Source organism: Trichomycterus rosablanca, chromosome 2, assembly GCF_030014385.1.
Source record: "Trichomycterus rosablanca isolate fTriRos1 chromosome 2, fTriRos1.hap1, whole genome shotgun sequence".
Classification (NCBI taxonomy): domain Eukaryota; kingdom Metazoa; phylum Chordata; class Actinopteri; order Siluriformes; family Trichomycteridae; genus Trichomycterus; species Trichomycterus rosablanca.
In genome coordinates this window covers 55220673-55234046 of record NC_085989.1, presented here as the reverse complement: position 1 = coordinate 55234046, position 13374 = coordinate 55220673, and the positions used below count along the sequence as shown (strand labels likewise).

The 13374-nt window shown below is 43.0% G+C and overlaps 1 protein-coding gene across 1 annotated transcript in view; it reads left to right on the top strand.

Moving 5' to 3' along the window:
- Positions 1-13374, top strand: part of LOC134302411 (caspase recruitment domain-containing protein 10-like) — a 35193-nt gene that overhangs the window by 4893 nt on the left and 16926 nt on the right. Inside the window, exons 4-11 of the mRNA XM_062987505.1 lie at positions 2921-2987; positions 4008-4238; positions 5878-6015; positions 6114-6300; positions 9164-9302; positions 11284-11607; positions 12482-12607; positions 13147-13329. Coding sequence (XP_062843575.1) covers positions 2921-2987; positions 4008-4238; positions 5878-6015; positions 6114-6300; positions 9164-9302; positions 11284-11607; positions 12482-12607; positions 13147-13329 — 1395 coding nt within the window. The remainder of the gene's footprint in view (positions 1-2920; positions 2988-4007; positions 4239-5877; positions 6016-6113; positions 6301-9163; positions 9303-11283; positions 11608-12481; positions 12608-13146; positions 13330-13374) is intronic.

Below are 13374 nucleotides of genomic sequence, written 5' to 3'. Positions count from 1 at the left end.
ACAGCACCTGTTAGTGGGGGGGGGGGGGGGACATTTTATCCTCAGCAGCAAGTGAACATTTTATCCTCAAAGTTGATGTTAGAAGCAGGAAAAATGAATGAGTTTGATAAGGGCCAGATTGTGATGTCTAGATGACTGGGTCAGAGCATCTCCGAAACTGCAGCTCTTGTGGGGTGTGTCTGCAGTGGTCAGTATCTATCAAAAGTGGTCCGAGGAAGGAACAGTGGTAAACCGACAGGACCATGGGCAGCCAAGGTTCATTGAGGCATGTGGGGAGTGAAGGCTGGCCAGTGTGGCTCCTGTAGCTCTAACTGCTGAAGAAGTTCATGCTGGTTCTGATAGAAAGGTGTCAGAATGCACAGAGCATCACAGTTACAGGGCTGTTTTGGCAGCAAAAGGGGGACCAACACAATATTAGGAAGGTGGTCATAATGTTATGCCTGATCGGTGTAAGTGTGTTTAAATGTACAGCCCTCGCTAAGTTCATTTATTCATTCAATCTGTGCTGCAATATAAACACACTGCAGGAGGAAATGTGTGTAGTGCTACTTCTGAAATAACTCAAGGTGAAGGTGTGTGTGTGTGTGTGTGTGTGTGTGTGTGTGCAGGGAGGGTAAATAGTAAAGCTCCACACCTCTTTTTTACTCTCTTTACTCAGTTCATGTGGAAGGAAAGTGGAGTTCAGCAGCTGAACCATGAGCGGTAGGAACTACATTTACTAAACTCATTTATTTATTGTTGCTCATTTACTGCTGTTTGTGGCTTTAAAACATATGGCATGGGGATCATGTGACTCTTCTGTAAGGGCAGTAAATATTAACCAAATTTTTATTTGATTATAAGATTTTTCTTTAAAAATTACATTAACAATTATTTTCAAGCAAACGAAAAATAAAGTAAAAGTATTTTATCATGAAATGTTATACAGAGACGCTCTAGATTACAGGAAAAGATCTAATAATGTACAATGTTCAACACACTCACCAGTCACAACAAAGTGGTGTAATTCTTATCTGGACGTACACACAAATTTTTTTCTCAGTTTTATTTTTGGTGTATCTGTACGATCACACTCGTGTGTATGTTGGTGGTTATGAGTATAGAAATCTAACATTTTCAACATTATATTTTCTTGTTTTAAGCTGATCAGAGTGTCTAGGAACTTTCAAGCAGTAATCCACGACCTCCTGTTCTCCTGTTTTACTGTTTTACTGGGGTATATACAGTATATTAGGTGACAGAGGTCAAGTTCTTGTAGTAGTTCTACATAGGAAAGATGAGAGAACACACAATTCAAATAAGGGAAAAGTGTGAGGACCTGGGGCGGAACAATGGCTCTGTGGGTAGCACTGTTCACCTGTGTCTGTGTGGGTTTCCTCCGGATGCTCCGTTTTCCGTTCATAATCCCAAGACATTCAGTCAGGTTAATTGGGGAAACACTCACTCACTTTCTTAACCGCTTTCTTAACCAGTTAAGGTTATGGAGGTGGGGGGTCTGGTGCTGGAGCCTATTCCAGCTTTTCAATGGGTGTAAGGCACACAGTAACACCCTGGATGGGGCGCCAGTTCATCGTAGGGCAGACACACATACACCCATTCCCCTACAGGGCAATTTAGTGTCTCCAGTAAACCTGACTGCATGTTTTTGGACTGTGGACTGTGTGAAACCTATGCTGTGAGGCGACAGTGCTACCCACAGAGCCACTGTGCCGCTCTATTGTGGATAAAGTGATACAAAATTGCCCCTAGGTATAAGTGTGTGCGCGGATGTGATGGACTGGTGACCTGTTTGGAGTGTTTCCTACCTTTTCGCCCAGAGAATTGTACCCACCGCGACCCTGATGGGATAAAGCATTAAAAACACAATGAATAAATGTGTGGACCTTTATAATTCAGGTAATGGTTAAGAATGTTACAGCTACTAGGCTGCAAATGCCCAAATCTACAGCAGTAATTTAAAAAAGTTAAAATTTACCAGAACAGTGACACACTTCCCTGAATGAGAACCCAAGTTGGATGACTATTGGAGAGTTACACATACAAGTAGCATCTTGAGGGCATCAAGTCTCCAAAACTACCATCAGACACCCCCTCCATGCAACCTCTTATAAACCTTGCCAAAAAACCCTTTCCTGTCACCTTAACACAAATGTAAGCAACCCCACACGGACACTTTTAAAACAAGTGAAGCTCTGTTTAGCCTGAATTGTGTTTCCTCTCGTCTTTCCTATGTGGAATGACTAAGAATTTTACCTCTGTGTCAACTAATATATATACCACAGTAAAAAAGGAGGTCATGGATTACTGCTTGAAAGTTCCTAGACACTCTGATCAACTTAAGAAACATAATATATAAATGGAAATAGCTTAATAACATTTAAAATGTCTGCTTTATCAAGCTGTGACAGTGACACAGATGGACAGCAGGTGAGAATTGAACCCAGCTTTTTAGGGCTTATTTGGCTATGCAGCACCAAATTCATAAACGTGAAATTCATACAAATGTAGAGAATATTTCATCCTGCTCCACATCTACAGCATTTAGCAGATGTCTTTATTCAAAGTTCAAGTACAAATATGACCGAATGCACCACAAGCAATCGAGAGATGTTGCTCATGTAACTTGGTGATTGTGGGGATTAAACCAACAACCTTCTAATCACTAGTCCAGTGCAGTTACTCCTGAGCTACATCTGCCCTTGATTTGCTTCTTGATTGCACCGATTTATGCAAAATCAAGACAGAAATCTTCCATTTCAATCAGGTCAGAAGTGTAAGAGGTTCTGGACGTCCACTACATGTTGGTACACGTGGAGCTGCTAGTAACGTGACTTTGGATCAGAGATGTGGGTAAACGGTGCAACCATGCAGTGAGAGGAACATGTACCATCATGAAGTTGTCTCCATGTTTCCATGGTAGTTTCACATTCCATACTGTCAGAGGTTCCGTGTCCGGCGGCATGTTTATCAGACTGTAGATGAGGGAGGTTCAGACTCTTGTGTTTGCATTCCTGAGTACTGAGACAGAGCAGGAGAGTTAAAGACTCCCCACCATCTTTAAACCAGTTACAGCTGCTCACGAGAAGGATATTGGGAAAATCCCACAGACTCAAAGATATAGATAACAGCAATAGCTTATAGTCACACCTACACGGTACTCAACATGAGCCAAGTATCAGCCTAGAGGTACCACCCACTGAAACGTCATGGTCAGAATCAGGTCACACAAATTCAGGTCTCATGTTCACACTCATTTACACATTTACTCATTACTCATTCTCTTACACCTAGAGGCAGTTTAGAGCCGCCAGTTCACCTTCTGCATGTTTTGGGTGGTGAAGTAAAACCCAGTGTAGTACCCAGCAGTGCTGCTTTGCTAGAGATGTAAAGCCAAGTGCAGAACGCTTGACTAAGGAGGAAAGGAAAGACAGGGAGCCCTGAGAACCAGCTTGGACAGGCTATGGATAAGCAACACCCCAACCCCACCAACTGGCGCACCCTGTGCATAGCATGGATTTGTGGGTGGTGTCTGCTCCAGAAAAAGGACCTCATACTGCATCTGGGGCAATCCACTTTCTCAGGGCGGTTCCTTCATGAGGCTCACACATGCCAAGACACCGGGTAATTTCCCAGCAAGAGCCCCCAGGAGAAAACTCTGAAAGGGAGAAACCATGATATGTAGAAAACCTTCCACGTGGAGCTCACACAGGTACAGGTGATTGTCCTTTAAGAGAAACTGACACTAACAATCATCTGCACATTCATGCCCCCTCTGCCCACCAAAATGGTAATGCAGAAGGATACAACTCTTAATGTGACTTACTGCCAAGCAGAGTCATGTTACAAAAAAACAAGAAAAAACCTCGTCATAATACTGTTTTATTCTCCTTTTTTTGTATATGGTTTGTATATTTGGCAACCCACCCATGGTCTTACTACTCCACCACCCAAAATGATCACTGAATTAAACAAACATTGCTCTCTGTATCTCTCTCTGTTTTTTGTAGGTGAAAGCGAGTGGGTGCTGGAGGGTGAGGTTACCCCCGTGGTGTCCTCATGGACTGAGGAGAGGTGTGAGGAATTATGGGATCGAGTGGAGGGTGTGAGGCACAAACTGACCCGAATTCTAAACCCAGCTAAACTGACACCGTATCTGCGCCAGTGTAAAGTCATCGACGAGCAGGATGAGGACGAAGTGCTCAACTCCACTCAGCTCCCTCTACGCATTAGTAAAGCTGGTGAGAGGCTGATGTTCCAGTGCCCCCCACTGCCCCTGACATTACAGCCCATATAGCTTCTCACCTTACTGCCCCTGACATAACAGCCCCTATAGCTTCTCACCTTACTGTCCCTGACTTAACAGCTCTTTTGCCTGTCATCTTACTGTACCTAATATCTCTAACAGCCCCTTTTGCTCCTCACCTTACTGTCCCTTCTGCCCCTAACAGCCTCGTTTGCTTCTCACCTTACTGTCCCTACTGCCCCAACAGCTTTTATTACTCATCACCTTAGTGTCCCTACTGCCCCTAGCAGTCCCTATTACTTATCATCTCACTGTCCCTACTGACCCTAATATTGTCTATTGTCCCTCACCTTACTGTCCCTACCGCTCCTAACAGCCCCTATTACTTCTCACCTTAGTGTCCCTACTGCCCCTATTACTTATCATCTCACTGTCCCTACTGCCCCTAACATTTCCTATTGCCTCTCACCCTTCTGTCCCTACCTTCCCTAACATTTCCTATTGCACCTCACTTTTCTGTCCCTACTCTCCCTAACAGCCACTGTTGCTCCTCACCTTATTGTCCCTGCTGCCTCTAACAGCCCCTATTGTACCTCACCTTATTGTCCCTACTGCCCCTGACCTAATAGCCCCTATTGTCCCTAACCTTACTGTCCTTACTGCCCCTGACCTAACAGCCCTTATTGCCCCTCATCTTACTTTCCCTACCACCCCTGACCTAATAGCCCTATTGTCCCTCACCTTACTGTCCCTACTGTCCCCTAACAGCCCCTATTGCTTCACACCTTACTGTTCCTACTGCCCCAAACTAACAGCTCCATTGTCCCTCACTATACAGTCCCTACTCTCCACTGCCACCTACCTTATTGCTCCTACTTTACTTTACCCTTCTGACACTTTTGCTCCTCACCTTACCACACTTGCTGCTTCTTAACCTTTACCTTGCTGCCACTACAGCTCCTCACGTTACTACACCTACTGTTCCTTACATTACTGTCCGTATTTACTCCACATTATTGCTCCTACTTTACGCCACATTATTGTTTCTTTTTCCCTTTAATATAGTTCCATTCACAGTAACGTCTTTACTCTCCTTTACCTTATTGCTCTTACTGAACCTTACCTTATCGCTCTGTACAGGACAATAAAAGTGCCCAGTACAATAAAAATAGAAGTTATCTTAAGCTGACCAGTCCAGTACTGACCCAACTGATCTTTACCTTGCTGCCCCTCTTGCCCTTTCTACTCCTACTGCATTGACTTTCCTTATTAATCTTCACCTCTACTGTCCATTGCCCTGCTCCTTTACATTTACTGGTTAGAGTGCAAAATCCCCATACATTACCCACTTGTGCACTTCCCCCTCACTGTTGCCCCTACTGACTCTTACTTTACTGCCCCTGATTTCTGACTACTGCCACTGTCCCTGCTCCTTTTCCTCTACTGCCACCTACCTCAGTGCTCTTTCTCCATGCTCACCCCACCCTACTGTTCCTATTTTCAGATGCTCTTGTTTACTTTTGTAATGTTTCACCTGCACTTCAGCACTAGTTTATTGGCTCTACAGATCTGCACAGTACATCATTATTATTTCGATTGATTCTGATTGGTTGGTGTTTGCTGTCTCTTGGCAGGTCGTTTACTGGATATTCTAAGAGGGCGTGGCCCACGTGGACTGCAGGCTTTCATGGAATCTCTGGAGTTCTACCATCCTGAACAGTACACGCAACTAACGGGCCAACGGGCCACACAGCGCTGCTCCATGATGCTTGGTGTGTGTGTGTGTGTGTGTGTGATGTTATAGACACTAAATCTGACTTTACATACATATACATTTGTTTTGTTTGTGTGTGTGTGTGTGTTTGTGTAGATGAGGAAGGTCCTGAAGGTCTAACCCAGTTCCTGCTGCTGGAGGTGAGAAAGTTGCGAGAGCAGCTGCGTAACAGTCGCATGTGTGAGCGGCGTCTCTCTCAGCGGTGTCGTGTGGCCGAGGACGAACGGAGTCGAGCAGAAAGAAAAAATCAGGATTTTAAACAAGAACTGAGTCAACAGGAGAGGTAAACACACACATACGCTCAAACACCTACACACACCAACACACACCTACACAAACATATCAAACCTACCCATACACACATACTTACACACACCTACACATACATATCATATCTACCCATACACACATGCATACACACACACACACCTACACATACATATGATATCTACCTATACACATACACACACATACACACACACACCCGCACACATACACACACACCTACACACACATACACCTACACACATATCATACCTACCCATTCACACACATCTATACACATACCTACACACATACATATCATATCTACCCATACACACACTTACACACCTATACACATATCTACACACACATATTTACACAACACACGTACCTACACACACACAAACACACACATCTATACACATACCTACACACACACATACACATCTATACACATACCTACACACACCAACACACACCTACACATACTTATCATACCTACACACACACCAACATACACGTACACATATATATCATATCTACCCGTACACACATACATACCTACTCTCACACACACCTACCTATACACACACACACCTACACATATCATATCTACCTATACACTCCTGCACATACCTACACATATACATACACACATACCTACACATAGATCATACCTACACACCAACATACATATCATATCTACCCATACACACACTTACACACCACACATATTTACACAACACACATACCTACACATACACACTTGCACACACACCTACACACACTTTCAAATACACACACCTGCACATATACCTACACAGAAATTCTTACCCATACACACATACATACCTACTCACACACACACACACACACACACACACACACACATACACATACCTACACACACCAACACATACCTACACACACCTACACACCACACATACAGTATTTACACAAACACACATACCTACACATACACACCTGCACAAACCTACACACTTTCAAATACACACACCTGTACACACACCTACACATACAGTGGGAGAAATAAGTATTTGATCCCCTGCTGATTTTGTAAGTTTACCCCCTTACAAAGACTTGAACAGTCTATAATTTTTATGGAAGGTTTATTTTAACAGAGAGAGACAGAATATCAACACAAAATCCAGAAAAAAAAACATTAAATAAAAGTTATAAATTAATTTGTATTTAATTAAGGGAAATAAGTATTTGATCCCCTACCAACCAGCAAGAATTCTGACCCCCACAGACCGGTTATGTGCACAAAAGGCACACAAATTAGTCCTGTCCCTGTATAAAAGACACCTGTCACAGAATCAGTTTCTTCCAATCAAATCTCTCGACCACCATGAGCAAGACCAAAGAGCTATCAAAGGACGTCAGGGACAAGATTGTAGACCTGCACAAGGCTGGAATGGGCTACAAGACCATCAGCAAGAAGCTTGGTGAGAAAGAGACCACTGTTGGTGCGATCATTCGAAAATGGAAGAAATACAAGATCACAGTCAATCGCCCTCGCTCTGGAGCTCCATGCAAGTTCTCACCTCGTGGGGTAAGAATGATTCTGAGAAAGGTAAGGTCAGTCCAGAATTACACGGGAGGAGCTTGTCAATGATCTCAAGGGAGCTGGGAGCAGAGAAATGCTGGATATGACCCCAGGAACACCATCCCCACCGGGCATTTCTCTGCCTCCAAACACGGCGAGTGGAGTTGATGCCAAAGAGCTCAATTTTGGTCTCATCTGACCATATCACATTCTCCCAAGCTTTCTCTGAATCATTCAGGTGTTCATTGGCAAACTTCAGATGGGCCTGTACATGAGCCTTCTTGAGCAAAAGGACTTTGCGGGCACTGCAGGATCTCAATCCATTACGGCGAAGTGTGTTACTAATGGTTTTCTTGGTGACTGTGCTCCCAGCTCCCTTAAGATCATTGACAAGCTCCTCCCGTGTAATTCTGGGCTGACCCCACCTTTCTCAGAATCATTCTTACCCCACGAGGTGAGAACTTGCATGGAGCTCCAGAGCGAGGGCGATTGACTGTGATCTTGTATTTCTTCCATTTTCAAATTATCGCACCAACAGTGGTCTCTTTCTCACCAAGCTTCTTGCTGATGGTCTTGTAGCCCATTCCAGCCTTGTGCAGGTCTACAATCTTGTCCCTGACGTCCTTTGATAGCTCTTTGGTCTTGCCCATGGTGGTCGAGAGATTTGAACGGAAGAAACTGATTCTGTGACAGGAGTCTTTTATACAGGGACAGGACTAATTTGTGTGCCTCATGGGCACATAACCGGTCTGTGGGGGTCAGAATTCTTGCTGGTTGGTAGGGGATCAAATACTTATTTCCCTTAATTAAATACAAATTAATTTATAACTTTTATTTAATGTTTTTTCTCTGGATTTTTTGTTGATATTCTGTCTCTCTCTGTTAAAATAAACCTTCCATAAAAATTATAGACTGTTCAAGTCTTTGTAAGGGGGTAAACTTACAAAATCAGCAGGGGATCAAATACTTTTTTTCCCCACTGTACACACTTACACATTTACCTACACAAACACACCTACACATACATTCTCACCCATACACACATACAGTACATACCTACTCACACACATGGATGTACACACATGCACTTACACACACATGCACCCACACACTATATTCACACAGAAATACACACACACACACACACACACATAAAACTAGAGCAATTTATAGTTTAGATTAAAATTGTCTTTATAGGGCATCACAAACAATTTCACTCACTCAGTCAGTCACATCAGGGGGCAATTAATATTACATGTTACCATGTAGTGTGTTTTAGTTGTGTGTGTGTGTGTGTGTGTGTGTGTGACAGGCTTAAACTGGACTGGGAAGCAGGATCGAGGGAATTAGGCAGGTTGAAGGAACGATTATTGGAGCAGGCAGTGAAGTATTCACGAGCTCTAGAGGAACAACGTAAATCCTCCAACCACGAGAGAGACTTACTCACACAGGTAACACACACACACACACACACGCACACATTATTATTAGACAACCAAATACAACACAACAGTGTGAGAAATGAAAACTGAGACTGAAGAACTGAGGACGTGAAGAGAAGAAAATGTGATGTAATAATTTTGAATAATTTTATTCTGCCATCACTGATCCATTCATCTTATTTTACTACAAAACTGCAGCAGTGAGCAATATTGTACATCAGATAAAACCTGAATTATTTTATTGAATCTGTCTGGTTATTATTTAACAGAACTGGAGCTGGTAAATGAATGCCAGGCGGTTCAGTAATTATTGTGGTGTTGCGTCAACAGAGATTTGAAGATAACAGCATTAGCACTTTGCTATGAGTGTCGAAATTAGCTTTTCTAAGTCCAACACTGGATGAAGTCCAAACAGGGTCAGATCGACTTCAAACTTCTTGTAAAAAACACCAAATATTTCACTCAGTCATGTTGGGTATGGGTTCACCTGAAACCACAGTTTGCTCCTCACATACAGTGTTCAGAAGCAAGGATCAAACCCAGAACATAGAAACCATGCTGCCACGTGCCACCCACTCATCATTGGAGCTGCTCATGCGTTATTGTATTTAGTTGAATGGTGCAATGCTTTGTGGGAACTGTCCTTCTGGTTAGGTGATCATTATGTATCGTAAAATTCACACCGTCACCCTGCACACACCTGGACACACACCTGGTTCAGCTCAACAGGAAGGGTGGGGGTGCATTCCTGGTTCTAATGTAATGTTCACCATGGTTAGATCACTCTGCCCATTCTAAAGGCTCTTCTGTAATCAGCTTAAGTCAGATGGACATCAAGTAAAGATCTGATATGAGAGCAAGTCCTCAACGCAGCATCACCATCAAATCACCAATAGCTGACCTTAGATCAGTTTTAATCCAGCTTTATCCATTACACAGCAAAATCATCTAGCCTGAAAATGCTATCAGTTGGCCTCCCAACCTGATCAGCATCTAAAACCACTAAAATCCAGCAATATCAGCTACAACAAGCATTCAAGAACCATCTAAATTTATCTAAACCAGTCTGTGTAGCAAAAACAGATGAACTAGCATCCAAATCTCATCTAAAACCATCAGACTGCAGTCTGATCACCGGAGGCTGGTTACTAGCTGGAGTCTGCTTGCTGGTACAGGCAGGTTTGTTTTTGTAATTTTATAATATGCACCAGGAATAGCATTAGGCTACGTTCAGACAGGAATCTCTAACATCGTATGAAACAGTTACCAATAAAGTTAGGACACATTTTATGTGGTTTGATGTCAAATTTAAATTTCTAAACACTTGTGCTGCACAGCAGCAACAAACATGGTGTATCCTAAACCTATCACCTGTTTTCCATAACTGTTTGCATCAAGTATACTATATGTCTTAAATATCTGAACACTTAGCCATGGGCTTGTTGGACATTCCATTTTTAAACTGTGGGCATTAATATGAACCCAGTTCCCTATTTAAAAAAAACCCTCATCTTCTCTGACAAGGCTTTCTCAATAAAGTAGTAAGAAATGAATAATGATTAGTGCATTTGTGAGGTCAGGCTCTGAGGTTGAATGTCTGGCTTGCAATCGACATCCCAATTTATCATAAATGTGTTATTAAAATTAAAACCAGGCCACTAGAGCTAGAAACCTTTTCCACAAAGTTAAAAGCATATCATTTGTTTTATTAAATGTATTTTAGTTGTCAGCAATGGGTTTAGTAACCTTCTGTATAGCTTGGTAGGGGAGCCCAGATTACAGGATCATGCCCACATGCCATAATATTAATGGACAGCAGAGAAGAAATGAGGTGCAGAGACTGCCGATGAAAGGAACCGGCACTGTCAGTCATCTGCATCTTGCTCCTCTGCCAGCTATTCATTTAGCCATCCCACTAAGCTTTACAACAGGTGGGCCACATAACAGATTTGACTGAAACAAATAAATTTAATCATCTTCCTTATTTAAGGTGGAGCAGCTGAAGAACAGACTGGCAGAAGTGGAGAAAAGCACTAACAGTGACTCCAACCACTCAAAGTCTCCCAGAAGTACGAGTGGAACATGCACCCGTGCCGAGGGATTAAATGGACTAGGCACAGACAGCACCTCTGCTGGTCAGGTGGCAGCACTGCAGCGCTCAGACACCCTGAATGGGCGCATTAGTGAAACTCGGGCTCTGCTGGATATTCTGAAGCAGGATCAGAGGGAAGCGGCAGAGCAGAGGCATGAACTCTGTACCAGCATCCTCAGCCTGCAGGGGGAGCTGGAAAGTGCCGAGGCCAGTAAAAAAAAGGTCAGTTAATATCTACACTTACAATTCGATTGTTTGCATGCCATCAAGAGACAGATTTTTATATTTAGCAACACTTAGCACTTATTAAGTGCTGAAACAGCAGTCCACCGACTCCTTCTTATTCGCCTGCACCTGGTGGATTGATGCGTCTGGAGAGTCACTTGCTGATCTCCTCGTTCCTCTACCTTTGTACAAGAGCCTCAGGCTATTAACCAGGGTCCTTACACAGCATCAAAGACCTTAGTCCTGTATAATTTAGTCCCACCCAGCCGACTAGTGGCTGATTTTGTTCGCTGCACTGTCCGCACTGATGAATGTGCCTGCTAGGGGGCGCCCAGCCGACCAGTAGCAGAGCTCAGATTCCAACTCTGAAAGTTCAGAATCCCAGCGCTGCACCACTTGGGTGCCCCACATTAAACAGACTTGTTGAACAAACGTTTTATTTATGGATCTGAGCCACTGACTGTTATTCTTCCTTCACCCAACTTTACACTTTGCTATTTGAATTGTTTTAAACCTCCATCCATGGCAAAACAAGTATTTAAATTCTATATTTATTATTCTCATCAATCGTGGGACCTGTTCAATCGTGGGAAACACCAATCGTGGGTTTCAATCCATCACAGGACTTCTGATGGCCATCCCCCCACTCTCAGACTAATAGCACCTCTGAGATTTGAACCCAGATCTCAGCATTGGTGTGCTAGCGGAATATCCCGCTGAGCGACCTGGGCGCCTAACTTTTATAAGTAGGTACTTAAGTTGCTGAGTAAAAAAAAATATCGTACTGTACAAGATGACGAGTTAATATATGAATGTGTTCATGTTGTACTGATATGTTATTTACTGTGTGTGTGTGTGTGTGTGTGTACAGTTGGAGTCTCAGTGTGAGCAGTTACAGGTAAAGCTGAGGACGCTGCAGTTGGACTGGGAGGCCGAGCATAAGAGAAGTTTATCTTACTTTAACCAGATCATGGAACTGGAAAGAGAGAGAAATCAGGTACACCACACGTCACCACATACAGCAGATTCAGAAAGTATTTAGATCCTGTGAGTTTTTGATCACTTTATCGTGCTGTGGATTTGTTTTTAGATGTTTATAATGACCATTTATACCATCAATCTATACTTAATTATCTATAATAATAAGGTAAAATATATATAAGGCTGCTCAGAAATTTACCGCTCATGTAAGTTGGGGCTCAGCCAGTAAAGTTTCATTTGACAGAAATTTCAGCTGTGCTTTGCAGACCTGAATTTAGGCAGTTTGTCCCTTTCTTCATGACAGCTCCTATGAAGCCAGCCATCTATACATAAATACACATACATACACTGAGACTGTACTGATCAAGTGCATTTTTCAACCTGATGGACTCTAGTATAAGGCTGTAGTAATTGTTGGTAAAGGCACAATGATTTGTCAAAAGCAATTGAGTCTGTACAACAGTGTTCTGCTGGGAACTTTAAAGGGTACACAAACAAACCCACAAATGTAGTATAAAACTATATTGTGTGTGTGTGTGTGTGTGTGTATGTTAGGCTCTGCGCAGTAGAGACAGTCTGCAGCTGGAGTTCACCGACTGCCTCCTGGATAAGAACCGCCTGCGCAAACGTATCACCGAGCTGCAGGGTGACGTGGAGCGGTTACAGATAGAACTGGATAAAGAGAAGGAGAAGAACCAACAGCAGGAGTTTACTCATTCACAGTCATGCAGTCATGGAGTGAGTACACACACACACACACACACACACACACACACATACCAT